At 44.0% G+C, this 26,261-nt stretch overlaps 2 protein-coding genes across 3 annotated transcripts in view; one reads left to right on the top strand and one right to left on the bottom strand.

Moving 5' to 3' along the window:
* APLF (aprataxin and PNKP like factor) overlaps positions 1–14,759 on the bottom strand; it is a 69,595-nt gene extending 54,836 nt beyond the window's left edge. For both annotated transcript variants that reach the window (XM_055329202.1, XM_055329203.1), the window contains exon 1: positions 14,520–14,759. In XM_055329202.1, coding sequence (XP_055185177.1) covers positions 14,520–14,615 — 96 coding nt within the window. In that variant the 5' untranslated portion in view covers positions 14,616–14,759. The remainder of the gene's footprint in view (positions 1–14,519) is intronic.
* Positions 14,760–14,923: 164 nt separating this feature from the next.
* FBXO48 (F-box protein 48) lies at positions 14,924–19,913 on the top strand. The gene is made up of 4 exons (XM_055327768.1): positions 14,924–15,086; positions 15,877–15,990; positions 17,214–17,632; positions 18,001–19,913. The coding sequence occupies exons 3-4, from the start codon at positions 17,245–17,247 to the stop codon at positions 18,159–18,161; spliced, it is 549 nt and encodes a 182-aa protein (XP_055183743.1). The 5' UTR covers positions 14,924–15,086; positions 15,877–15,990; positions 17,214–17,244; the 3' UTR covers positions 18,162–19,913.
* The last annotated feature ends 6,348 nt before the right edge of the window (positions 19,914–26,261 follow it).

Raw genomic sequence — 26,261 nt, 5'->3', positions numbered from 1 at the left:
CATTATCCACCTCAGGACTGAAATTATCAGTAAAAACAGACTACAGCAATGCCTAATTCAATTAAACCCACTAGTTCTGCAAAACCTTACAAAAAATGTGAAAGTGCCAGGAATCAGTACTCTTTTTTTTTTTTTTTAAACCAGAGAGCAGTTCCACATGTGAGACTAGGACTATATAAAATAGGCACATCAAGCCTCCCAGGTGAATGAATTCCACATACATATATTTGTGACAGCTACAGTTAATCTTTAGAACATTTCCTAAAATAAAGTATCTTAAAAGTAGCGCGTTTAAAATACATACACTATTGGCCACAATGGCTAGTTTAGAAAAGTAAGTATAAACTAATAAGCTGTTCTATCAAAAAGGAGAGAAGAAATTTGGAGGTTCCTATATTCTTTCCCATCATGTGCCCTGTGGGCGAAAAACACCAGTTTTTCCAACGTGCACAGATTTTACCATTTGCATAGAGCTTTCACTTAAATGTTGAGATTCACCATAATACTGTCATAGCTATTATTCACATTTTACGAATTTGTAAATTCAAAGTCTAGAGAAATGAAGTAATTTGCATAGGCCACTCCTCAAGTAGGTAGCACTCCAAATCCATATTCATTAATAAATAAATATGTGGAAATAGTCATATATGATACTATATCTGCAAATAATCATTCAGAAATAGTTTGTGTCAGAGAGAAGGAAGCTTCCAACTTGGGTAGAAAGATCTCACTGCTAACTTCAATAATACAAATCAATTTTCTAACCAACGGAGTAGCAGACTGTCAAATATAAAACCATGGCATGCAATAGTGGCTCCTCTAATAGTTCAGCTTGGGTTTCTTTCTTTTTTAAATACCATTTTTGGAGAAAGCAATAATGGACTTTTCCCATCTTAGTCTTTCTTTGAAGTGGGTTTTCCTGACACTAGCATGAAAAATATATTATAAAATCAAAACATGACCTCTAGTGGACATATCATTCCACAACAATGTAATTCATGGCAAGCTGTGCATTTCTACAGTATATCAAAAAAAGTATTGGGGATCCCTGGGTGGCGCAGTGGTTTAGCGCCGGTCTTTGGCCCAGGGCGCGATCCTGGAGACCCGGGATCGAATCCCACGTCAGGCTCCCGGTGCATGGAGCCTGCTTCTCCCTCTGCCTGTGTCTCTGCCTCTCTCTCTCTCTGTGACTGTCATAAATAAAAAAAAAAAAAAAAAAAGTATTTTGGGTTTTTTTTTTAAGATTTTATTTATTTATTCATGAGAGACCCAGAAAGAGAGGCAGAGACATAGGCAGAGGGAGAGGCAGGCTCCCCGTGGGGTGCCTGACATAGGACTCATCCCAGGACCCTGGGGTCATGCCCTGACCTGAAGGCAAATGCTCAACCACTGAGCCACCCAGGTGCCCAAAAGTTTTGTGTTTTTTTTTTAAGATTTTTATGTATTTATTCATGAGAGACAGAGAGAGAGAGAGGCAGAGACGCAGGCAGAGGGAGAAGCAGGCTCCACGCAGGGAGCCTGACGTGGGACTCAATCCTGGGTCTCCAGGATAATGAACTGGGCTGAAGGCGGCGCTAAATCGCTGAGCCACTGGGGCTGCTCCTAAAAAAGTGTTTTTTAAAGAGTCCTTAAAATTAATATCATCTGGGCATTTAGCTATAATTGTTCCTTTTAAACTATACGTCTAGGGACCCCGGTGGCTCAGCGGTTAAGCATCTGCCTTTGGCTCAGGGTATAATCCCAGGGTCCTGGGATCGAGTCCCACAGCAGGTTCCCAACAGGGAGCCTGCTTCTCCTCCCTCTGCTATGTCTCCGCTTCTGTCTCTGTGTTTCTCATGAATAAAGCCTTCTTAAAAAGTAAATAAAATAAACTATACCTCTAAATAATGAGTAGGGGCAGCCCAGGTGGCTCAGCGGTTTAGCGCCACCTTCAGCCCCCAGGGCCTGATCCTGGAGACCCAGGATCGAGTCCCACATCAGGCTCCCTCCATGGAGCCTGCTTCTCCTCTACCGTCCTGTCTCTGTCTCTCTCTCTCTCTCTCTCTCTCTCTCATGAATAAATAAATAAATGAAATCTTAAAAAATAAAATTAAATAAATAAATAGTAAATTACAAAATAACTTATGTTCTCTCTACAGGAAGCTTAAAGTTTTAACAAATTATCATTAGAACTTATTCTAATTTCAGGATGGGTGTGGGGAGGGTAGAATGCATATGGTCTGTGGAGGCCAGGTCATAAATAAATTACCCTAAAGATCTGATAACCTGCTTTATTAAAGAGAGATCACTATTCCTTGTGTACTTGTGCAGAGTAAATATCCATATATTCTTACTACTATATTAGCTGTAATAGCAACCAATTATCAAGTCTAAGGCACTCTTCTGTACTTACTACATATTATCTTTTTTGCTTTTTTTTTTTTATTATTATCTTTTTTGTCAGCAGGGAGGCTGACACAGGAGGTGTGTGGGGGGGGGGCACATGGTTGATCCCAGTACCTTGGGATCATGACCTAGGCCAAAGGCAGACACCTAACCGACTGAGCCACTCAGATACACGTATCATGTATTATCTTTTTAAATCTTCACCAAACCTTTGGAGAAGGCATTATTATCTTTATTTTATAAGAGAAATGACAAGTACAGAGAGGTTAAGCAACTACTTAAAGTTACACGTCAATAAGCAGGGAGACCAGGACTTGAACCCAAGGAATCTGATTCTGGTGACACTCGTCCTTTTAACACTGTATTGCCTCCCTCATTATCATTACATAAAATATAATTTTTTAGATTATTTACCATCAGTTTAACTATCTAAACTAGAATATACTACAGACCTAGAAATAAGGCAGGATGACTATTTAATAAGCAGGTAGACATTCTGGGAAAATCAAGCCCTAAATAAAGCTCCAGAAGGTCTTCAGGTTTTCATTGGCCCTATCTATTCTAATGTCATACCCAAGTCTAACAACATTGTTATCTGAATTCCCATTTCTCTATACACAGTAGACAAAAAAAAAGTGGGTGGGGTTTAGTAGGCAGTGGATTGACAAGGAGGGGGAATGACTGATGTTGGTCCACAAGTAAAAAGACAAAGGCTATAGAAAAGCAAAGAAACTCAAAGACTCACAAAGGGTCTTTTGACTCTTTTTTGAGAGTAGGAACAAATGGCATAACACACTTCAAAAGGTACTAAATACTTACCTGATTTTGCTTACTGATTACCCAGACTTCATTTGAAAGATATTTCACATCTCCAAAAAAATAGTTAAAATAGGGGAATTCCAATTTTCTGTCAAATAAGTGTAGCCACCTTAACACTCATCACACCATAAAAATCAACATTTAGAACAAATAAAACCACCTATATTCACATCTAAAGCCCATCTAAGAGACAGAGATTACCACAAACTTTACATGTAAAAGGGGAAAGAAACACCAAATGCAGATCAAGCTTTAGGGCTTTTGCTGGAACAGAAAGTCAAGGGACAAATGGGAAGAAAGACAGTGAGAGCCAGGGGTGGTGGGGTACAGATAATATCACTCCCCCAAACAGTCACACTGTGAGTGGGAAATAACGAAAACATATCTCATATCCAGCAGTTCAGTGGTCCAAGCAAAACTGGAAACAATTTGGGAATCAATATGAATAATGATAATAAGGAATACAACACACTGAATACAAAATAATCCATGAGTTCATACTGAACTCAAGACAAGGGCTGGGGCTAGGGCTGGGAGGAAAAGCTCTTCTTCATAAAAGAATGCCAACTAATGAGGAAGAAATGATCAAACCAGAAAATCACTATTTTGTAACTACCAATATAATAATTGACTCAGGAAAGGATCAACAGATGTTAACTTTCAGGTAAGTGCTTCATGGAAAAAGAATATTCCTGAAGTCTCAATGCATCATTGCACAAATTGCTCACAAAGGGAACTCTGTCTTTACTGGAGAAGCCTGACAGACACCACTTTCCCAAAGTGACCACACAATATCATCAACAATTTTGGGGCACCTGGGTGGCTCAGTCGGTTAGGCCTCTGATTCTTGATTTCAGCTCAGGTCATGATCTGTTGTGAGACTCAGCTCCACATAGGGCTCAACATCTGGCTCCTCGCTGAGTGTGGAGCCTGCTTAAGATTCTCTCTTTCCCTCTCCCTTTGCCCCTATTCCCTGCTCGTGAATGTGCATTCTCTCACTCTCTAAAAATAAATGAAACAAATTACCTAGAAAATGTAGTATATGATTGCTAAGTAACATAAATGAGATATAATTCTATTTATAGTCATTTCAGTAAAATTAATAAGCCTCTTTCTATTTAGTTGTAATTTTTTTCACCTATTTTAGCCTGGGCACCACATACTCATAGCCAATAGGTCACAAATCATTTAGGTTTTTATTTTTATTTTTTATTTTTTTTTATTTTTATTTTTTTTTATTTTTTATTTTATTATTATTATTATTTTTTTTAAGTTTTGCTTGGAAAAGTATATGTACCTTCCATCTCACCACAGTCCCCTGCACTCCCTATAATCTTCCACTGAGCACACTTCACTCTTTATTGCAGAGCTGGCCTCTGCAGGCATTTGAATTTGCAACTTAGGATTTAAACTACACCTGTGCTTTTAGATGCCAGTTCTTCACATGTGACGTTGTGTACCAGATGCTACTTAGTTGCTTAATCAATAAGTATTCGTTTCTTCTTCCATACTATTATTTACTCATTTTGTTTAGGATTAACAATGCACCCATTTAACAATATCCAAATGCCCAGAATTCCTTGTAGCTAAGGATGGCCAAATGACAAGTTCTAGCAAAGGAAAGAAAAGGGAGTATATATTAACCACATTTTCTAGTTCCTGCATCTAATGTTTTGATATTTGGTACTTTGGACTAAGGAAGGACTACCCCTCCCAGGGTTATTGGATTCTTAAAGACAGTAAATGACTCACCTGCAAGTACACCTTTCATATGCAAACTAACCAATCCCAAGCCTGTACTCCCAATTCTGGGTTTACCTGGCTCTTATGCTGCCCCAATCACCCAGGGCTAGGCATCAGACAACTAAGGGCAGCCCCCTACAGCTCAGGGCCACATGAAATTATTCCGATTAGATCATCCTACACCTGCTTACCTTGTCTTGCCCATTCATTGCTGAGAAAACCGTTAAGAAAGGCTTTCCTGCAGTTCCCCTAGCTCTCTCTGCCTTCTGCCTTCAACCAACCTCATGTGGCCCCGCATGGCACCGTGTGCCCTTCTTTCTCTTGGGAACTCTGAGTGATAATCATCTTCTGATCTGTTGGCCTCATCATTCCTGAACAAAACAACGAAACCTACATTTTAAAACAGTGGAGCTTCTGGAGATTACTGCCTTCACGGTAAGAACAGGCGCAACTGGCATGGACTTTTTTCTGCCCTGTGCCTTTCTCTTTTCTTAGTGTTTCAGTGGGATACTTTCATGACTGCAGGCATGAAAGCCACCTGCAAAGGATGAAAAAGGAGGAACACAGAAGAGCCCATTCCTTGAGCATCCGTGCCGGCCCTGGACTGACTGCCCCTGAGATGGTCTTACAAAAGAAAAATCACTGTGATTAAACCGCTGTTTGTCGCATTTCTGTTACCTGCAGCCAAAAGTAATGATAATGAATATCCTTTACTGTAACAACCGTTGTATTGATACTGAACATCTAATAACAAATTCCTTTATGTTCAGCCAGTCAGAGAAGGAATATTAGAAAACAGAAAAGCTAACCAAATTGAACAAACCCAAGAATTGTTTTTTAACATTACAAAAACTGCACAGGCATGTCGCAGGAGCTGAAGAATACACAGGCTAATGGGTGATGCTGAAATCACTCCTATCCTTTGTTAACAAGAGCAAAAATGGTAACAATTCTTCAGAGATACTACAGAACAAACCTCTTTTACTTGAATTCTTCATATTGTTTTTTGAATGGGGACCGGACTGTTTCTATATCACTTTCGTATTGATACAATGTGGATCCCTTATCTTTGATTTTCTGATTCTAAATTGAATGTTTCACATATTATGATAAGAACAAAGTCCTTTCTCCTTATCTTCATGTCTCGTTTTTAAGACATGGAGTTTGTGCTCGAATAAAAGGCAAAGACATGAAAACATAAAAGAACTGTGATTTGTTTGCCAAATATTTATTTTTGATATTTACTCTAGTCAAACAAAATGAAGATTTTCTTATGCTACTAGCAAAAATGCTTGGATGTTTTGAATCAAGGTCTCTGACCTATTTATTATTTCCAAAATTCTAAAAATAAAAAATAAACCTGAATAAAGTGAAAGCAGAAAAACTACTGGATCCTGAAACAGAATAAAAGGGTATCTTTCCTTTCATTTTTGCCTATTTATATACATTCACTGAAAAACCAACAGCAGTTAATTTTTCTTAGAATGTTTTCCTAGAGAAATTTCTGAGTATCACAAATAAATAAATACAATGCCCCCTGTAGCCTAGCTCCTATAAACATAAAAGAACAGCAAAGAGGCAAGATTTGTTTTTTCCAGCATAAATTACATAACACACCGAAGGCTAGGATAGTCAACAAATTTTTCGTAAAATATTTTATAACTTGGGATCCCTGGGTGGCGCAGCAGTTTGGCGCCTGCCTTTGGCCCAGGGCGCGATCCTGGAGACCCGGGATCGAATCCCACGTCAGGCTCCCGGTGCATGGAGCCTGCTTCTCCCTCTGCCTATGTCTCTGCCTCTCTCTCTCTCTCGTCTGTGACTATCATAAATAAATAAAAATTTAAAAAAATATATTTTATAACTTACAATGCATTCACACAAGATTATCTGGCTTGCTCTATCAACAGACAAATAGAAAAAGAGACAAATTCAAACCTTCATGGTAGAGAAAAATAAAAAGCCACCTGGCATGGGACTTAAGCCTGTATTATGAAAAATGCATAAAACTAAAGAAGCACAGAATTCATTTCAGATATAATTTGCATAAAATATTTTCCTCAAACTTGTGTATGAGGCAAGTAAATAAAATCTAAAATTAAGACTTGAATTAAAGTAGAGAAAGAAAGAAGGGCACACGGTGCCATGCAGGGCCACATATGGCTACTGTGGTCTATAGCCATACCACCCTGAACACACCCGATGACTATCTGATCTCAGAAACAAAGCAGGATCAGGCCTGGTTGGTACTTGGATGGGAGACTAGTTAGGTAAACCAGCTGACAAACCATAAAATTTTCTTATCAGAGTGCTTCCCAGTTATCAGATCCAGGATGCACTCCAGAGCTCCACCAACACTGAGACTCTGTCATAACATTAGATAAGTCCTTCTTATTCCTCAAGAGGGCAAAAGTTACTTGATATAGTGTTTATTATACTTGGAATGTACCAAAGTTCATTTTCTGATATTAACAAAGGGCAAGTTTGAGAAGACAAAGTTAATTTTTGCCAGAGGCTCTCTAGACAGATTAAACTCTCTTTAAAAGGTCATTAATAATAATAAAAAGAAAAAGAAAATAAATAAAAGATTATTAGGATACTGGATGTGAAATGGTCTTTGAAACGTGTGAAGTACTGTCTCTTAAAACTAATGGTATCATAGTAGTTATCAGGCTACCTCACAAACATCTATTTAATCCACAATATTGGTGAAATATAGATCGTTTAGATTTCAAAAAGTAAAATCCAACACCTTCTGAGCTCCTAAGTCAAGGATGCTGAATTGTTAGATGTTAGTATGATGGAACTGTGCTGACTTGATGCCACTGAAATCCCAACTCCCCCAACCTGTTAGGCTTGCAATGCTACTGGTGAAGTGAAAGCTGTGCATATGTGAGAACATCATCCCTCTCATTATTATGACAAGGCAACATAATAAACGCATAAGCAGATCTTAGGGAAACAAAACTGGATTTAAATCTCCACTTGGGACTTTGGTAAATTAAAGTTTCTGAATAGTTATTTAATTCAGTTCAGCAGACATTTCTTAAAGAATTATCCTCTGCCAAGCATTCTCAGTGTGTCTAGAAAAGGTTTCCAACTCTCATTGCACAACAGAATCATCCTCAGAGTTTTTAAAAATACAGATATTCAAATGCTACCTACAGAATCAAATTACCAGAGGAAGGAACTCAAACAGAGGTATGGAGGCATGTGAGAAGACGGCATACTCAGGCTGAGTAGTACGCGGGAGACGGTTTGGAGAGACTGATTTAGAAATAAATATATATGAATATATATACATATGAAAAGTAATCGACTACCTACCTACCAGAATGGCCAAAACTCAAATCGCTGGCAACAGGAAACCCTGGTGAGGTTGTGAACAACAGGAAATCATTCACTGCTGATGGGGATGCAAACGGTATAGCCACACTGAAGGACGATGGCAGCTTCTTACAAAACCAGACACCGTATGTATGATCCAGCAGGCGAGCCCCTTGGTATTTACCCAAATGAACTGAAAACTCATGTCCACACAAAAACTTGCATTGGATGTTTGTAACAGTCACTGATAATTGCCAGAACTTGAAAGCAACCATGATGTCCTTCAGCAGGTAAACGCTTAAACTGCGGAACATCCAGACAATGGAGTATTACTCATCACTAAAAAAGACACGGAGGAAGCGTAAACCCACATTACTAACTGAGAGAAACCAATCCAGAAAAGTCTCCGTATACATACTGTACAATTCCCAACTATATGATATTCTGGGAAAGGTAAAGCTACGGAGACAGTAAAATGTTCAGTAGTTGCCAGGGGTTGGGAGAGGAAGAAAGAAAAACAGAACATGGAGGATCTTTAGGGCAGTGAAACTATTCTGCGCGGTACCACAATAGCTGATGTGCGTCATTATGCACATCAACATTTTTTTCTTAAGATTTTATTTAGTTATTCATGAGAGACAGAGAGAGAGGCCGAGACACAGGCAGAGGGAGAAGCAGGCTCCCTGCAGGGAGCCCAATGCAGGACTCGATCCCAGGACCCCGGGGTTATGGCCTGAGCTGAAGGCAGATGCTCAACCGCTGAGCCACCGAGGCGCCCACATCATTCCTCTTTCATTACAACCCATAGAATGTGCATAGTGAACCATAAACTATGGACTTTGGATTATAAGGACAATACAGGGTCATCAAACAGCGCTGTGGTGCAGGTGCTAAGAGTGAGGGAGGTGGGGGACGGGGAGGGAGAGGTATACTAGGCATCCCCTGTACTTTGTACTCAATTCTGCCAAGAACCTACAACTGCTCAGTAAAATGAAGCCTATTTCAAAAAAGGAAGCTACATACCATATAAAGACGACATCTGTAACAGTTAAAGGGGATCAGAGATGCAATGTGAGGATCCCACAAGCCCGGTCAGCACTTATCTAGTCATCCAATGCCATAGGCTTCCCATCAGAGCCAGGAAACCATGTACCATCCCCCCACCAAGCCGGAAGGGCCTTTCCCTCTCTATCACCCACTCCCTACCTACCAAACTTCTCACTGTTCTGACACTTCCAAGTCAGCTCAGTGTCACTGAGTTCATGAAACCTTCCCTGACCCCTTATCTTAATTATGGGTTCCTTCCTTTCTATGCCTCTTTGTATCATGGAACATCCTTTTCTGTGTGGCTTGTGGTACCAAAACAAAACTTTTAATTAAATGTGACCTTTCAAAAGTCAGAGGTTATATCTAAAAATCCAGATTTCGGGGATCCCTGGGTGGCTCAGCAGTTTAGCGCCTGCCTTTGGCCCAGGGCGCGATCCTGGAGTCCCGGGATCGAGTCCCACATCAGGCTCCCTGCAGGGAGCCTGCTTCTCCCTCTGCCTGTGTCTCTGCCCCTCTGTCTCTGTGTCTCTCATGGATGAATAAATAAAATCTTAAATAAATAAATAAATAAATAAACAAACAAACAAATATCCAGATCTCTGACTACTCCTGAAAATAACAACAGGACACTGTTACCAGGTGGGCATGGGGGTGAGCAGTAGGCACCGCATTACGGACCCCTTCCCAGTCCCCATTTGAGGCGGCGACTACTGGTTAGTTTCCCGTTTCTCTGTCTCTCACACCTAGGAAACTCCAAGTTTCTTGAGAGTAATGACTTGCGTCTCTTCATCCCTCCATTCTGACTGGTATATATTCAACTATTTTCTGAATTTACTCAATTAATAGTCAACAAAAGAGGAAAAATGCTAACGACGATCCATCATGAACGCTGCTCTGTAAGCTTTAGCGGCTGGTAGCACTGCTTCTTTACTATGCTTAAATTCACTTCCAAGTTCTACATCCTTCTCACACCTCAGTTACAAGTAGGCTGTTTTTGACAGTTGGAAAAATGAAAAGCGGAGACGTGGAAAAGGAAGACGTCATGTGCTTTGAGGGCCCTCCCCTGTGCCAGGCACTGTACTAGGCTTGGTAATTAAGGGGGGGGGGGAGAGGGATACCCAGTAGCTAGAGGCACTGGGCACATCCCAATGGACAGGTAGGACTAGCATTCTAGAACAGCCAGGGAGCTTCTGCAACAAGCAGAAACCATACAGAGCTGCCCGGCCAGAGTAGTTACCGGCTACTTTGTGTAGACTTTGTAGGACACTTAACAGCATTCTTGCAAGGGGTGAACTGATGCCAGGAATGAGTCTGTACTAGAGTCCTTGACCATCCCCATCCACAACCGAGGGCCTCTTCTCTTTTAAATAAATTCCATTACACCTGCTGTTGGGAAGACTGACTAGATAGCTATGTTGTCCTATTTCTTTGGAGGAAAAAGATAAGAAATGTGTCATATAATCTCATCAAAACAGAAAAAGGAAAATGTGAAATCAAAAACAGTTTTCATTTAAGAGTATAAGCAGCTTTTTAAAAAGAGTATAATCAGCTTTAATTAAAAAAAAATAAATAAACCAAATAATTTCGCCTAAAGGTACTCTGTTGCTTGAGACGCTGTACTGAAAAACCTTTTTTAAAATTAAATTTTTTATTTAAGATAATTGTAGGTTCACATATAATTGGAAGATACAATACAGAAAAATCTCTTGTGCCATATCCCCAGTTTTCCTCGGTGGTAACGTCCTGCAACACCAGAAGACAGTATCACAATCAGATATTGAAACAGTCAAGATAGAAAACATTTCCATCACCACAAAAATCCCTCATGCTGCTGTATCCTAACCGTATCAATTCCCTCCTGTTCCCTTCCCTTCCTCCCTCCCTTCTTTAAACTCCTGGCAACCACTAATCTGTTCTCCATGTTTTGTCTTTTTTAATCATTTCAATAACATCATGTAAATAAATTTATCCAATATGTAACCTTTGGGATTGGCTGTCTGCACCCCAGATAATTCCATAGGGATTCATTCTGCTACAAAACCTTTAATTAGTGTAGATCATAAAATAGAATTACAACCGAGTAAAGTAAACCAAGACCCTGGGTCCACTGAAGCAAATGGCTCAAGGAAATTAAATTTCACTGTGCTCTGTTATCTCTAAGTATTTTCCTGGCACAGTAAAGACATAAAGACATGCTTACCAAATTGTTTCACCACCAAGTCCATTTTACACACAGGAATTATAAACCTTTATGCTTATATGCCCATGAAGGCTTGTGAAGCTGGTCTCCAAAAAAACATGACTCATTAAATGAGACCAAAAATCATCATTACTAATCACGTATTAATAACTAATAATCACATCATGCATAATTTTCAATGCACTTGCTGTGTTTCCCTACCTAAACTAAATCTTTGCTCATACCACAAAAAAAAAGCCTCCTTGGAATTGCTGCTATTTGAAACTGCACACCCATGGTGAGTTGTTTTCTCTTTTTTTTTTTAAGATTGTATTTATTTATTTGAGAGAGGGAGAGAAGAGCATGAGCGAGCGTGCATGATGAGATCAGGAAGAGCGGGGAGGAGAGGGAGCCGGAGAAGCAGATGCTGCGCAGGGAGCCTGGCAGAGATCACGGGACCCTGAGATCATGACTAAGCCACCCGGGCACCCCCTCATGTAGGGTTTTAACCACTGCAAAGAAAGAAACATGTCTTAAAAACCACAAATTGATTTGTTTGTTCTTCACATTTTTCCTTCAACACATTGAGGACACTGTTCATAACTCGCTTCTACTATCTGCCAAACTTGGCAAGAAAAAAAAAATCTCATCACTGAATGATTATTTGAAAAAGAGAAGCAAAATTCTGACCCAACAGGCTAACTTTCTTTTACTCTTTACCATTTTAAGACAGAAACCAAGGAGGCTCATCTCACATTAGCAAGCCTGTAACACGGAGACCAAGCCACAAACCATGAAAGGATCTGCAACCTGTTGCCATGTTTATAAAACACAGGCCTACAATTCATAGATCTTTTAACCAGATCCACAGCACCCTGTCCTGGTGACACAATTAGTTAAGTAAATCAAAGTAAATCAAAACTCAATTGTCACTAGACAAAAGCTCTCTGGATGAAGCACAGACTCTGTAAAATTTCATATATATACAAACATATGTATGTGTATGTATATATATATGGAGAAAGGGAGAAGGAGGGAGGGAGGAAAAAAAAAAAACCAAACCGCTCAGGCAGTTCTCTCCAATGTTTGCATAAGTTAACAAACTGGAAAAAAGTAACAGAATGTCATCCAAACATTTAAGTAATTGCTTGTACAGTAAAATAAATAAATAAATAAATAAATAAGCAGCATGTGAGCTTCAACTTTCTCAGGGACCTCAGCTCACATGCATACACACACCCACACACACACTGATCCAGGACTCACTTCCACATCACCACCCCCAACCACCACTCCTTTCCTGCAGGTTGTTAAGGCCAATACCCATGTCTTGGTTCAGACACTGAAGGTTAGCGGGGGACCATGGTGCACTCTCATGGCTGCGTGCTATTAATTCACGGACACAGGTGTGTGTCCATGGCCCAAAAGAACACTCCTGGAGGGCGGGGACCACATCTCAGTCATCTTTGAGGACCCCACTGGGCCACCACGTGCAAATGGGACCTGCGTCTCAGTCGTCTTTGAGGACCCCACTGGGCCACCACGTGCACATGGGGCCCGCGTCTCAGTCATCTTTGAGGACCCCACTGGGCCACCACGTGCACATGGGGACCGTGTCTCAGTCCTCTTTGAGGACCCCACTGGGCCACCACGTGCACATGGGACCCGTGTCTCAGTCGTCTCTGAGGACCCCACATGCACATGGGACCCACGTCCCAGTCGTCTTTGAGGACCCCACTGGGCCACCACGTGCACATGGGACCCACGTCTCAGTCGTCTTTGAGGACCCCACTGGGCCACCACGTGCACATGGGACCCGTGTCTCAGTCGTCTTTGAGGACCCCACTGGGCCACCACGTGCACATGGGACCCGCGTCTCAGTCGTCTTTGAGGACCCCACTGGGCCACCACGTGCACATGGGACCCGCGTCTCAGTCGTCTTTGAGGACCCCACTGGGCCACCACGTGCACATGGGACCCGCGTCTCAGTCGTCTTTGAGGACCCCACTGGGCCACCACGTGCACATGGGACCCGCGTCTCAGTCGTCTTTGAGGACCCCACTGGGCCACCACGTGCACATGGGACCCGCGTCTCAGTCGTCTTTGAGGACCCCACTGGGCCACCACGTGCACATGGGACCCGCGTCTCAGTCGTCTTTGAGGACCCCACTGGGCCACCACGTGCACATGGGACCCGCGTCTCAGTCGTCTTTGAGGACCCCACTGGGCCACCACGTGCAAATCGGCTGTACCAAATAGACGCTAAAGAAAATACCCTGAAATGTCAAAAAAATAAAATAAAATTAAACCAAAATAAAATAAAAACAGACATACACGTTTTACGTAGAGGCCTACGATCCCGATCGCCACAGGAGGGTTTTCTAGCCCCTAAACATGCAGGGGGCAGGGAATACCGACAGCTCGGCGGCACCTGGCACCCGGCCCCCGGGGCCCACCTCCCACGCGACCCTGCAGACCTTAGGGCCCCTGAGCAACAGGGTCCTGGGCGCCGGAGCGGGCGGGCCAGGCCCCAGGTCGCGGGATCCCCTGCGGGTGCTACCGGGAAAGACCATCCTCGCCCAGAGCGAGGCTCCCGCGGTGCGGCCAGGGAACCACCTGCGGGCGGGAGCAGCGCCGAGGTCGGGGTCGAGGTCAGGGTCAATGTCGGCGTCGGGGTCAAAATCGGGGTCGAGGTCAGGGTTGGGGTCGAGGTCGGGGTCAGGGTCAAAATCGGGGTTGAGGCCGGGGTCGAGTCAGGGTCAAGGTCGGGGTCGAAGGTCGGGGTCCGGGTCAGCAACCTCTGCCCAGGGTCGGGCTGCACGGTCGGTCGGTCGGTCGGTCGGTCCCGGAGCACACGGGGCACACGCTCAGCCCTGGGCCCCATGAGCGCCCCCCAGCGGCCGGCGGGCGCGCGCCTGCCTCGCACTGGACACGTTTTAAGGCCTCCTCGTACGTGGGCCCGTGCAAAAAAACAAAAAACAAAAAATGAGAACTAAGGAAGCCAGGCCGGCCCCGCACTTACTCGCAGCAGCGGCCCGCGGCCGATCACCGTCTCGCCGGGCGCCAGGGCCACCCGGGGGCCGCCGTCGCGCGGCCGCAGCTCGAAGCCCCCGGACATGGCGCCGGCGACCGCCCCCCTGCGCGACCTCACGCGCCCCGCCGCCGTTTCCGCCTTCCATGGACACGCGCGGGCCTCGGCGGGACGCGGGGGGCGGGGGGGGCTCCGCTCGGCCTCGCCCCGCTTCGCCCCTCCCGCCGCCACTTCCGCCTCCAAACTATTTTTTAAAAGCCCGGGTTAACCACCGCCCCCCCCGCCACGCCTCCGCCCCCCGCAGCGCTCTCTCCCCGCCCACCCGCCGCGGAGGATGCCGGGCCTTGTAGTCCGCGCTGTCCTCTGGTGCTGAGCGGGGGCGCCCGGGTTTAAAAAGAAAACTACCACTCCCAAGAGGCAGCGCGCGCTCCTCTCTACGCCTGCGCGGAATTCGAGGCAGCGAGGCGGGGCCGCAGGGGGCGGGGCCGGGGAGGCGATGGCGAAGGATTCGAATTCCGGAGGCTGTAATTCGCCGGAGGAGCCTCGGCGGCCCTGGAGGTAGGAGGGTCTTCCCTTACGGCGGACGCCTGGGTGGCGCGGCGCCCCGCTCAGCCGCCTGGAGCTGCGGGGACAGTCGGTGCCGGCGCTCGCTGTCGTCGCCCCGTGCTCGTCGGAGGCGGGCAGCTGCGGACGGCGGAGACCCTCGGGGGGCGGCTACTGGGGCTGCGGGGTCTTTCCTTCCGACCTGCACGGTGGGGCCGCGCGGAGTGCGGACCCCTCCCCGGCTGCGCCGTCGGCAGGTGGCGGGGGGGCGGGGCGAGGGAAGGGGGCGGGGCGAGTGGTGGGCGTGGTTGGTGGTGCGTGGGCGGGGCTACGAAATGGGCGGGGCGTGGGCGGGGCGAGGGATGGGCGGGGCGAGCTCCTGACCTGCAGAGAGACCTCAGCAAGGTGTGGTTCTTACACCAGAAGGGGGGAAGAGGGATAGGTTCCCAGGCATCCAGGAAAACTGCTCTTGGAAGGAGATGCCCGGCGGGGGTTTAGGAGCCTCCCCGAGGCGTCCACCCCCCCCCCCAAGCTGTTAACTCCAAAGACATTCGTTTGCCTCCTGGAGAAGAACTGTAAGGAGAGGACGCATGTTTATCCCCCCCCCCTCCTTGATTTTCTGGGAGAAGTGACAGGTGTTTAAATGCACGGCCGGGGAGATGTAGACTCTTATTTCTCCACCAAAAGTGTACTTTGGCTTGGTTTGTATTGATGGTTAAGAGAGGTGAGTGAACTGGCAAAAAACTTGCTCTCGACTCATGAATTTGTTTGTCGCTTTGCTTCCTGACTTCCCCAAAACTTCGAGAGGGAGTCCTCTGCTGAACAGAGACAGTAAAATTCTAACCACGGTGGCTAACTCGGATCACAAACAGCCGAATGAATGGGAGCAACTGTGGCCTTGGCAAGTCCGGGAACATAGGTGAGTGGCATGTCTAGAAGGGGGGGTTGTCATTAGCGGAGTTAAATAAAGAAGCATTTAGGGGCACCTGGGTGGCTCCAGGTCATGATCCTGGGGTCCTGGGGTCAAGCCCCTCATTGTGCTCCGCAGGGACTCTCCCCCTCCCTTTGCCACTCCCCCTACTTGTGCGCACTCTCTCTCTCTCTTAAATAAATAAAATCTTTTTTTAAAAAAAAAGTATTTAACAAACCCCTCCTCCTGCACTGCCACATGCCCCCCCATCATAAAAGGAACTGCAATATGGAATAAACTGATTTTAAGTAATATGAGCTGTCTTTATAGGCGAAAATAGCTCCGTGCTTTCAACTGATTTTAGAAGCCTACACCATGCACCTTAGGTAGATTAGCAGAAACTGGACTTTCCATCTTTAATTATATGCTGCACCTAGCTGAATTATAAACATTGTTTATGGTTGCTAGTTACTGTTGCTTCATGGCCTCAAGAACTACTGATCTTATTCATAATTATGCCTGTAGAATAGGCCATTTCCGAAACATTAATCTTATAACTGGATTGAATATTTGAGACTCTGTCATTATAACCTGGACTTCAACCTCTAGTCCATTTCAGATAGTAGTTGTGTCAGCTGTGAACACACCTACCCATTAGATACAAGTAGCTAAATGATGATCGTATAAGCTATAAAAGTCCTCCCGGTTTATGATTAAGTCACAAACTGTAAATGAAGGACTTAATGACAAGGCATCAGTTCCCACAGACGAGTATTTAGAAGTTGAAGATCATTGAATCGTACACGCTTTCCAAGGTATTTTCAGCAAATGCTTGGAATCAAATATATTCCCACAATAATCATTTCTACTACTACAATTTTGGTCTGTGAAGAATCACTTCTCTTTTTTTAGATAATGCTCTTTGGAAGCAGAAAAACAAATGTTAAGAAACAAACCCATTTACTAAAAAACGTTTAAAAAGAAAAAGGGACGTAACAAGTGTTGAGTACCTCCCACGTGCAATTCAGATTGTGAAGCTTGATGCTTTACACATAATCCCTGTTAATCCTTGGAAGGACACCCAAGAGAGGAGCATCCTTGGCCCCATTTTATAGATAGAAAAACTCAAAAAAGTTAAGGTTCTTTAAATCATACCCAGGCAGTATCCGGCTCAGGGTACATTCTGTAGTCTGATCCGAAGAGACTGAACATATTTAAACTTTGCCTTTTAGGTTACATATGAGGATAATTTGCTAAAACATTATGCAGAAAAACTCCAAGAGGAACAATAATTCAAGAGTTTCTGGCCTAGAATTGAATGCTGCGGATGCGGAGAAGGAAAAAAAAGAGGGTCAAAATAACTTTGTTGAACTGCTGCCTCCAGAAGTTACTTTCAAAATTTTCAGTCAGCTGGACATTCGGAGTTTGTGCAGGGCTTCGATAACGTGCAGGAGCTGGAATAACACAGTAAGAGACAGTGACTCCTTATGGAAACCTCATTGCTTGACTCTAAGAGCTGTGTGCCAAAGAGAGATAGACGATGATGTAGAAAGTGGATATTCCTGGAGAGTAAGTGTGGTCTCTGTAGTCTGCAGTGTTCTTGACAATGTGGTGGCAGGTGTGAGCCCACTCTACCTTCTGCACGGAGGAGGTAGGATTTCATATCAGAGTGTTGGCTTTTGGAGTTGACGTTGAATGATTGTTCTTTTCCTACAAGCCACACCATCCCATCCATCCTTTTACATGTTTTGCATTCTAAATTCAGGCATATTCCTCTGTTCACTACTTTAGTCCACCTTATCCAAAACTCACGGCAAACGGGGTGGCTCACTCTGCATATGCACACGTGTACCCACCCACCCACCTACATGCACACACCACAGATTTATTAGTTTGTGTTTATCAGTGTAAATGCTTAATCCTCTTTTCAGCCCTCTCAGTCAGCTTCTCCCATTTTAAACAAACTCACTGACCAGCCCCCTACTACATCCTTTAACGATGATGATTTACCCCTTCTAGGTAATACTGCTGAGGAATACCAGAAGAGTAAAGTGAAACACGAATGGCTAAGTGGCAGATACAGCAACATATGTTCTCCTCTTAGTTTACCAGAAAAAATCATGTACCCAATGGATGCAGATACATGGGGGGAGATTCTAGAAGCAGAACTGGAACGATAAGCCGAAAAATCACAAACAGATCCCGTAACTTTGAGACTTTGAAATTAAAATGACTCTTAGGTTCTTTTTTTTTTTTTTTTTTGGTTTACCTTTTTTATGTTCAACATTTAAAAGAAAACCAAGGAGAAAACTTTTTAAAAGTCAAACTTTGTTTTTATTCTGCACTTTCATAAAAACATTTTTCTGGTTTTATTGTAAGGTGGAAAGATCATGAAATGTTGTGTAAGAAGTACCATACCGATAGAGTGTTTTTAAATGTATTTGTATCAGTACGTTGCAGTAATTAATCACAAGAGGGTTTGATGGGCACTTTCTACTGAATCACAATTCAGGAATTCTGGAAACCGGTTGAAGAAACTGATTAGAGAGATTCATTCAGTAGTAGGTGTAACTGGGCTCAGAATTAGAGATAGATAGCACCAGGAAGACTACCTAAATGAGATTATTCACAGTGTGTTTCAATATACAGGGTATAATACATTTATATTTCAATAACTTTAAAATGTCCATTTCAGTGGAATCAGATTGAATTGTCAAAGGCTGAGCCCTTTTAAAATGTGTTTTAAAAACACTTAAGAAGTGTTTAAAAAAGAAAGCATTTTAAAAAGTATTATACTTGTGGTTTAGTTTAAAATTAACCTGACCAGAAGGCTAAACCTTGTGAGATTAAGATCCTCATTACTTGCCTGCAGACCTGGAACTTTTCTCAGGGACCGAATATTTGTAACTGCCAGTTTTTCTTGCTACAGCTTTCTTTCTAACAGCCTTATAGCACCATCTAGTGTCTTACTCCTAGATAACCAAGGCAAAGGACTTCCGGGTCACATTTAAAAGAAAAATATATATATTTTAGAGAACCCTGTATATCTGATTTGTTTAAGTTTATAGCTCTCCAGGAACCTTCGATTTAACTTTTGTTCTCTCTTTTTTTTTTTTTTAAGTAGATGGTATAGTACTCACTATACCGGATTGTTCATGCTGAATCTGTAGTCAGTACCATAGTGAAAAGTTTCCACAAAACATTTTAGTATGACCTTTTCTTCTTAAATTGTGACCTATGGCACAAAAAATAAGAATCTGGGAGTTAGCAGATGGACACAGTATCGGAAAGATACGTCACCCTCTGCATATTCCCTGTGTTGGATCAAGCAGGGAGGATCTGCTGGAAAGGGCCTCGAAGACCAGGCAGTGAGGTCTCTGGGCCTAGTTGACCGTCCCTTCTAGAGGAATTCCTCGCACCCGCTGTCAATTGTCTTTGTGGCAAACTCTTCCGTAAAACTTATCCTCTGGACCCAGACCCCGTCCCTAGGTTGTACCACTCTGGATTATGTGACCCTCGTTAGGGTTCCCATCATCCTCCGTCCATACCACTCCCAAAGCCATCTACTATATTAAGTTGTCTGTTTGTCTGTATCCCCCGTTAGACTGTGAGCTTCATGAAGGCAGGGACCATTTATTTATTATTTTTTATGTTCCACAAACCTGGAATATAGTAGGTATTCCACGAAGAGTTGTTAAATTATTTCTATATTATTTATTTTAATCCTACCCAGAATGTATAATAAAAATAATTTGCTGTATCATTAGTGAACAAGACTGTCCACAGCCCAAAAGATAGATGGGATGCTTACTCTCAGTGCAAATATGTGAATAATTGTTTTAGTCTCCTCAAAAGCTGTAAGAGAGAAACAGGAAAATAGAAATGTTTTATTTTTTGAATAAACATTTGCAAATAAACATAACCCAAAAGTATCACTTATTTTTAATTGTTGGGTCACCCCAATGAGTTTTAAGTATTACTTTACCAGTTATATGAATGGTCTTTAGTTTGTTTTTTTTTAGTACTGTAGCATTAAAATAATTTTTATATAATAAGTTATAAGCTATGAGCACAGTCTACACAGAAAGGAAAGTTTGGGAACTTAATGATAAATTTTATGGTACGTGCTTAGAGGGAACTGTACCTTTATCAGACCAAGCCATTAGCCTCTGAGAACGTGAGTGGGTGGAGCAGAATGCGGGGAAGGAGTGCTTTTACTCAGATAAAATAACATGTTACATAGACACAGTTTGTTAAAGAGGCAAGATTATTGGCATAGAATATGAAGGAGTTCCCAGGGTTGATATTTAATCAGTTCAAGATCTAGTATTTTTTTTAAATTTAGAAACCGTTATTTTATTTGTTTTAAGATTTTATTTATTTATTCATGAGAGACACAGAGAGAGAGGCAGAGACACAGGCAGAGGGAGAAGCAGGCTCCATGCAGGGAGCCTAAGTGGGACTCGATCCTGGGACCCCAGGGTCACGGCCTGGGCCAAAGGCAGAGGCTCAACCACTGAGCCACCCGGGCGTCCCTAGAAATCTTTAGTTGCCTCTAGTCTATAACCCCATCTTAGACCAGGATATAATCATCAATAAAATCTGTTGAATATAAACTTTAGATCTTAGAATCTCAAGTAAATAAAAGCCTGACTTGAAAAATATACCCCTAACCACTGTAATTGGATCTTTGCTTTGACTTCATATAATATCTTCTCTCCAAAACTTCAAATATCCTAATAATATTAACAAAAATAAGATGAGTAGTAAAATCATGGGAAGATTAATACACAGGATACACACACATTTTCATTTTAAGTAGAATTGAAAGACCAAAATCATCAAATAGATGAAATGAGGCCAATGATGGACAAAGTTGATTAATTAATAGCCAACATTTATTGAGTGCCTACTCTGAACCAAGCATAATGCTTATGCGAGGGACACCGTTGCTCTGCATCTTTTCTATGCATGAGGAGATGGAAAATAAAAGAATGATCTATCTGGTTCATCACCACACCCCAGCATCCATAAGCACGTAACGTAGTAAGTGCTCGATAAATTTTTTATTGAATAAATTAAAAGCTTACCTGAGATTGAGTAACTTGAATGAAAAGCCACGAATGTTCCTCCAACTTTTTATTTTGAAAAAATTCAAACACACAGAGAGGTAAAAACATATGACAAAAAAACCCTTACGTATATCCTCACCAGATACACCAGTTGTTAAGATTTCCACATTTGTTTTATTTAGTATTTATTTTTACTGAAACATTGGAAACTAAGTTGTAGCTACGGTGATACTTTACCCCTAAATATTCAACATGGGTCTCCTAAGAATAAGTCCGTTATCCTATATGCAATATCATCACATCTAAAATTTTTATTTGATTAAATAATATTTACAATCCCTATTTAAATTTTTTTAGTGGCCTCAAAAATATATAGATTTTTTTTTTCAATTCAGGATCCAAACAAGTTTACAAGTGCATGTCATTTTTTATGTCCTCTTAATCTCTTTTAGCCAGAACCATTCCTCCGCCTTTGGTTTTGTTTTTCAGAATATTGGCTTGTTGGGTTTTTTTAAGGATTCAGGATGGTTTTCCCATAGAATGTTCTATAAATGTTCCCATAGAATGTCTATAAATGACATAGAATGTCTCATCATCTCTTCATGATTTGATTCAGTTAAAAATATTTAGCAATTAGACTACATAGGTAGTATAGTATAATATGCTTCTTCATATGAGGTTAGTGTTAACATTAAAAGGTACATAATGTCTGGTTGTTCTACTGTGTGACAGGGTTAGTCTGATTTTTTGGTTGAGGTGGTAATCATCAAATCTCTCCATCCTAAGGATATTTTCCCATAGAGTCACAATTTCTTTTTTTCAAGAAACTGTTTCTAGAGTATTCCCCTTTGACTAACCCTATGCTAAATGCTTTATAGCATCTTCTTGTTTCATCCTAGTAATTAGACTTTCAAAGAACACAGGAAATCAAGTTATTTTCCAGGTAATCTGGATATCAAGATGTAAAGCCACTATTTAAACCCAAATCTCCTTGACGTTAGAGACCAAGATTTTAATGACAGGAGTATAATGTCTTTTAGAATTTTGACACTTAGACCTTACATTGAAGCAACATGAAGGACTAAGGAACACCTCCCATACAGATATTTAGAAAATCAGAGGAAATCAGTATTAGGCATATACATGGATTTTCGGACTCACTAAAGAGAAGGGGAATGAGGAAGCCCTCTCCTTAGTAATTCCCCTTTTGTACTTCAGGACCCAGAAGGACTGCACCCTAGGAATGGCACTGACCTGGAAGTACATCAAATCCTCACATCAGGGCGCCTGGGTGGCTCAGTGGTTGAGCCTCTGCCTTCGACCCAGGGTGTGACCCTGGGGTCCTGGGATCGAGTCCCGCATCAGGCTCCCCGCATGGAACCTGCTTCTCCCTCTGCCTGTGTCTCTGACTCTCTCTGTGTTTCTCATGAATCAATCAATCAATCAATCCTCACAAGAAAATCATGTGCTTTCAAAACATCTCAGTCTCTGAAACTTAGCTAATAGGTAGCTACCAAGGTAAAATGGAATAGTTTTTTTTTTAAATCAATGAACACAAGAAAAGACAGTAACATAACAAGTAAATAGTAAGATGGGAAATTTCACCCCAAATATATCTTTAATTATAGTTAATATAAGTAAGTACACTAAATGCTCTAATGAAAAGATAAAGAGGCCAGATTGCATTTTTTTTCAAAAAAAACTATATGCATTTTACAAGAAAGACATCAAAGCATAAGGATACATAAAAGTTTAAAGTAAAACAATGGAAAATCATATACTGTGCAAACAGCAACAAGAGGAAAACTGATACACCCAATACCAGACAAATTAAACTTCAAGGGAAAATGCATTACTGGAGATTTTTTACAAAACTACACGAGGATAAAAAATAATTTGTCATGAAGATTAATTTTTTTCTATCATATGAATTTAATAACACAGGGTACCTGCGTGGTTCTGATGATGAATTTAATAATACGGCATAAATATGTGGTAATAAAAATTGATTTAACTACAAGAAGAAAGGGCCCCCGGGGGGGGCTCCATCGGTTAAGTGTCAGCCTTCGGCTCAGGTCATGGTCCTGGGGTCCTGGGATCGAGCCCAACGTCGGGCCTCCCACTCGGTGGGGAACCTGCTTCTCCCTCTGCCTCTGCCCCTCACCCCTGCTTGTGCTCATTCTCTCTCTGTCAAATAAATAAGTAAATAATCTTAAATATATATGTATATATAAGAAGTTGGCGCATCCATAATTATAGTGGGAGATTTTATCACACTCTATCAGCGACTGATAGAAAAACAAATAAACAAAAAAAGTAACGATATGCAAGAGCAATGCTACTGCCTCAAATAAGTAGAAAAACCATAATAAAACAGAAAACATCTCCTTAAAGGCATTGGAGAGTGGCCTCAGTGGCCGGGCCAGAGACCAAGGTCGGGGGGCAGGAGGGACCTGTAAGCGAAGCTGATACTCCGCAGTGTTCTTTCCCATGGAAGCACTGGGCCATTTCAGACGAGATGCACAAAAATAAATAAATAAGCCTGAACATCTGGACTTTGTCAAGACCGAGCCTTGGAGGGGGAGCAGGGAACCCCCAGGGGACTCGGGGCCCGGGTGCACTAGAGACACAAAGCGAGGCGTGAGGCTCCCCGAGGGCCGGGAGCTCGCCGTCTGCCCCGGCCGCTCTCCTCCCAGCTCTGCCCGGGTCTGAGGCTCTGCTGACCACGGCAGAGAGAGCTCGGGGGGGCCCAGGGCACTTTCCCCAGGCTCACTCTGTGAGGGGACAGTGGCCCGAGCTGAGGACCCCCCAGAGGCAGCGGCCCAGGGGAGCAGGCCAGGTGCTCAACCTGCAGGCCGGAGGTCGCGGACTAAGGGCCCAGGCCTCAATCCCACCACGGCCCCAGGCGGCCTCCCACGCACAGCGGCCACCCGGCCGGGGACAGGCCTGCATCGTCTGCCTGCAGCAAAGGGGGGTTGGCAGGATCCTGAACGACGGGGCTAAGCGACAACGTCGGAGAAAGACCCGGGCCCCAAGGGCTGGAGCGTGAGGTTAGGACCGCCCAGCAGCCCAGCTGATGTGGCCCCACAGATGCAGGCCAAGGACGCAAATAGGTACCACTGGGGAGTTTTACCAGAAAATGAGAGAATTTAAAAAAAGAGAAAGACTAAATGGAGAATCTAGAACCGAAACATTCAATAGCAGAAGTGGAAACTCAGCTCATGGGCGTAATTTCAGCCCGGAGCGCCGCATGGCTTGCGAACCAGGGAACGCAGCAGTAGAGAAACGTGTGAGCTAAAGCGCAGGGAGAGAAAAGGATGTAAAAGGAAAGAAGGAGTTAGCAACTCTGGGTCGGAACGCAGAGGTTTACTAGGACCGCAAGGGGGGATCCCGAAGGGGTGGGGGCCGAGGGGAGCCCTCAGGTCCCTTCAGCTCGGCGGGGCCCCGGAGAGGTCTGAAGACGTTGTCACACCCCGAGATGGGGATGAGGCGAGGGGACCCCCAAGACCCCGCGGGACAGACGGCGACACCAGGAGCAAACCGAGTCGCAGGGTCCCCACGGCCACGGCCCTTTGTCCAGCGTGGTGAGGTCTGCAGTGGCCCAGGGCCCCCATCCCCGAGCCCTGATCGTTCCAGGAGGTCAGACTGGGGCGACCACAGGGACAAGGGATGCCGGGGGAGAGGCCGTGGGTGTGGGAGTGGGAGGCAGGGTGCAGGCCGCAGCCTCTGCCCCGACGCGGTTACTCAAGCTTCCCGCTCCTCCTGATGCCAGCAGCAGAGGGAGAGGAGCTGCAAACAGAGTGGCCCGAAGTAGCGAATAAAAACGCACGACGCTCCGCTAGATTTCAAGTGCAGAAAAACAACAGATCAGTTTTAGTATCAGTATATCCCACATATTGCATGGGACATACTTATACTAATTTTTTTTTTTTATCATTTTGAAAAGCTGAAATTCAAATGTAGCCGGGCGTCTGTATTTTCCCTGGCAGCCCTGACCCCACAAGACCGACGAACGTGTTGGGACTGAGTGAACGTGGATGTGACCGGAGGACACTTCACAGGCAAGACGAAGGCCTACCCCCGGGTGTCCCGGCCGCCCTCCCGACCCCGCGCCGCACAACGAACACCAGATGCTTTCTCAGCGGGGACCGTGAGGCGACTCACCTCCCCCGGGCCCATCGTGCCCAGACGCCCCACAGCTCACCCTTGTGCTCCCCTGCCCCTGCTCATGGGGACACTGGGACATTCTGCTCTGACATCCTCGGCTGGGGAGGGGGTGAGGGGGGCCGAGGAGAGGTGCGGTTCCACGCGGACGAGGGGAGGCCCGGAGCCCTGGGCCACACGCTCCGGTCTTCTCCGTCCTGGCAGGCGTCCCCAGCTCCTCTGGGAGCCAACGCTCTACTTCCACCCTACCTTGCTTTGCACCTTTTCTATTTTCCGGTCGTCCAGGTGACCAACACTGTTCTACGGTATTTAAAGTGAGTCTTTTGAAACCCAGAAGACCCTTCCTTCCTCAAGTGCCTGGATCTTGGCATTCCTCAACGCCAGACTCTGAAAATGTTTGTTTCTTCTATGCCTTTTTTTTTTTTTAAGTCTTTTAAAATTCAAAGCTGGGCCTTGACTCCTTTATTCTTAGCAGGTGCATCGTCCCCACAAAGGCTTTACCTGGGGGGCAGCGAGGCTGTAGAAAAACAAGAATTCCTGGGGCTGGAACGTCCAGTAGGAAATGTCACAAAAGTACCAAGCCATCCGACGCGTCTGCACAACGGGACAAGGAGGGAGACGGAGAGGCCTGTGAGGGGGGCAGAGAGTGGAGGAGGGCAGAGGGCACCAGTGCCAAGCGAGGGGCACAAGTCATATATAAGGCCACATAAGGCCTCAGAAAAGCCTTATATTCAGCCCTGACATATGGGAAATCCGCTTTTTCAGTAAATCTGTTTTGCATTTGCCAACACCTCCCAGCCCCTGCCCAGGGAGGGCAGGATGGGCCATCAAGTCGGATGAAACGGGAGCTTCGCCCACCACACCAATTATACCGTGCTGCCGTAAGCATTACGTCGTCAGGGAGACTTTTTATTTTTTAGTGATTATCTTTTTTTTTTTTTTTTTTTTTTAGTTATGATAGTCATACAGAGAGAGAGAGAGAGGGGCAGAGACATAGGCAGAGGGAGAAGCAGGCTCCATGCACCAGGAGCCCGATGTGGGATT

This window comes from Nyctereutes procyonoides, unplaced genomic scaffold, assembly GCF_905146905.1.
Source record: "Nyctereutes procyonoides isolate TBG_1078 unplaced genomic scaffold, NYPRO_anot_genome, whole genome shotgun sequence".
NCBI lineage: Eukaryota > Metazoa > Chordata > Mammalia > Carnivora > Canidae > Nyctereutes > Nyctereutes procyonoides.
Note: the sequence above shows the minus strand (reverse complement) of the source record. Positions and strands in the feature narration are given on the sequence as shown.

Bases quoted from the DNA above. Each gene is read 5' to 3' on its own strand.
- FBXO48 (XM_055327768.1), top strand. From the start codon at position 17,245: ATGCAGAAAAACTCCAAGAGGAACAATAATTCAAGAGTTTCTGGCCTA. The intron at 17,633-18,000 runs GTAGGATTTCAT...TACCCCTTCTAG, and splicing joins CTACCTTCTGCACGGAGGAG to GTAATACTGCTGAGGAATAC.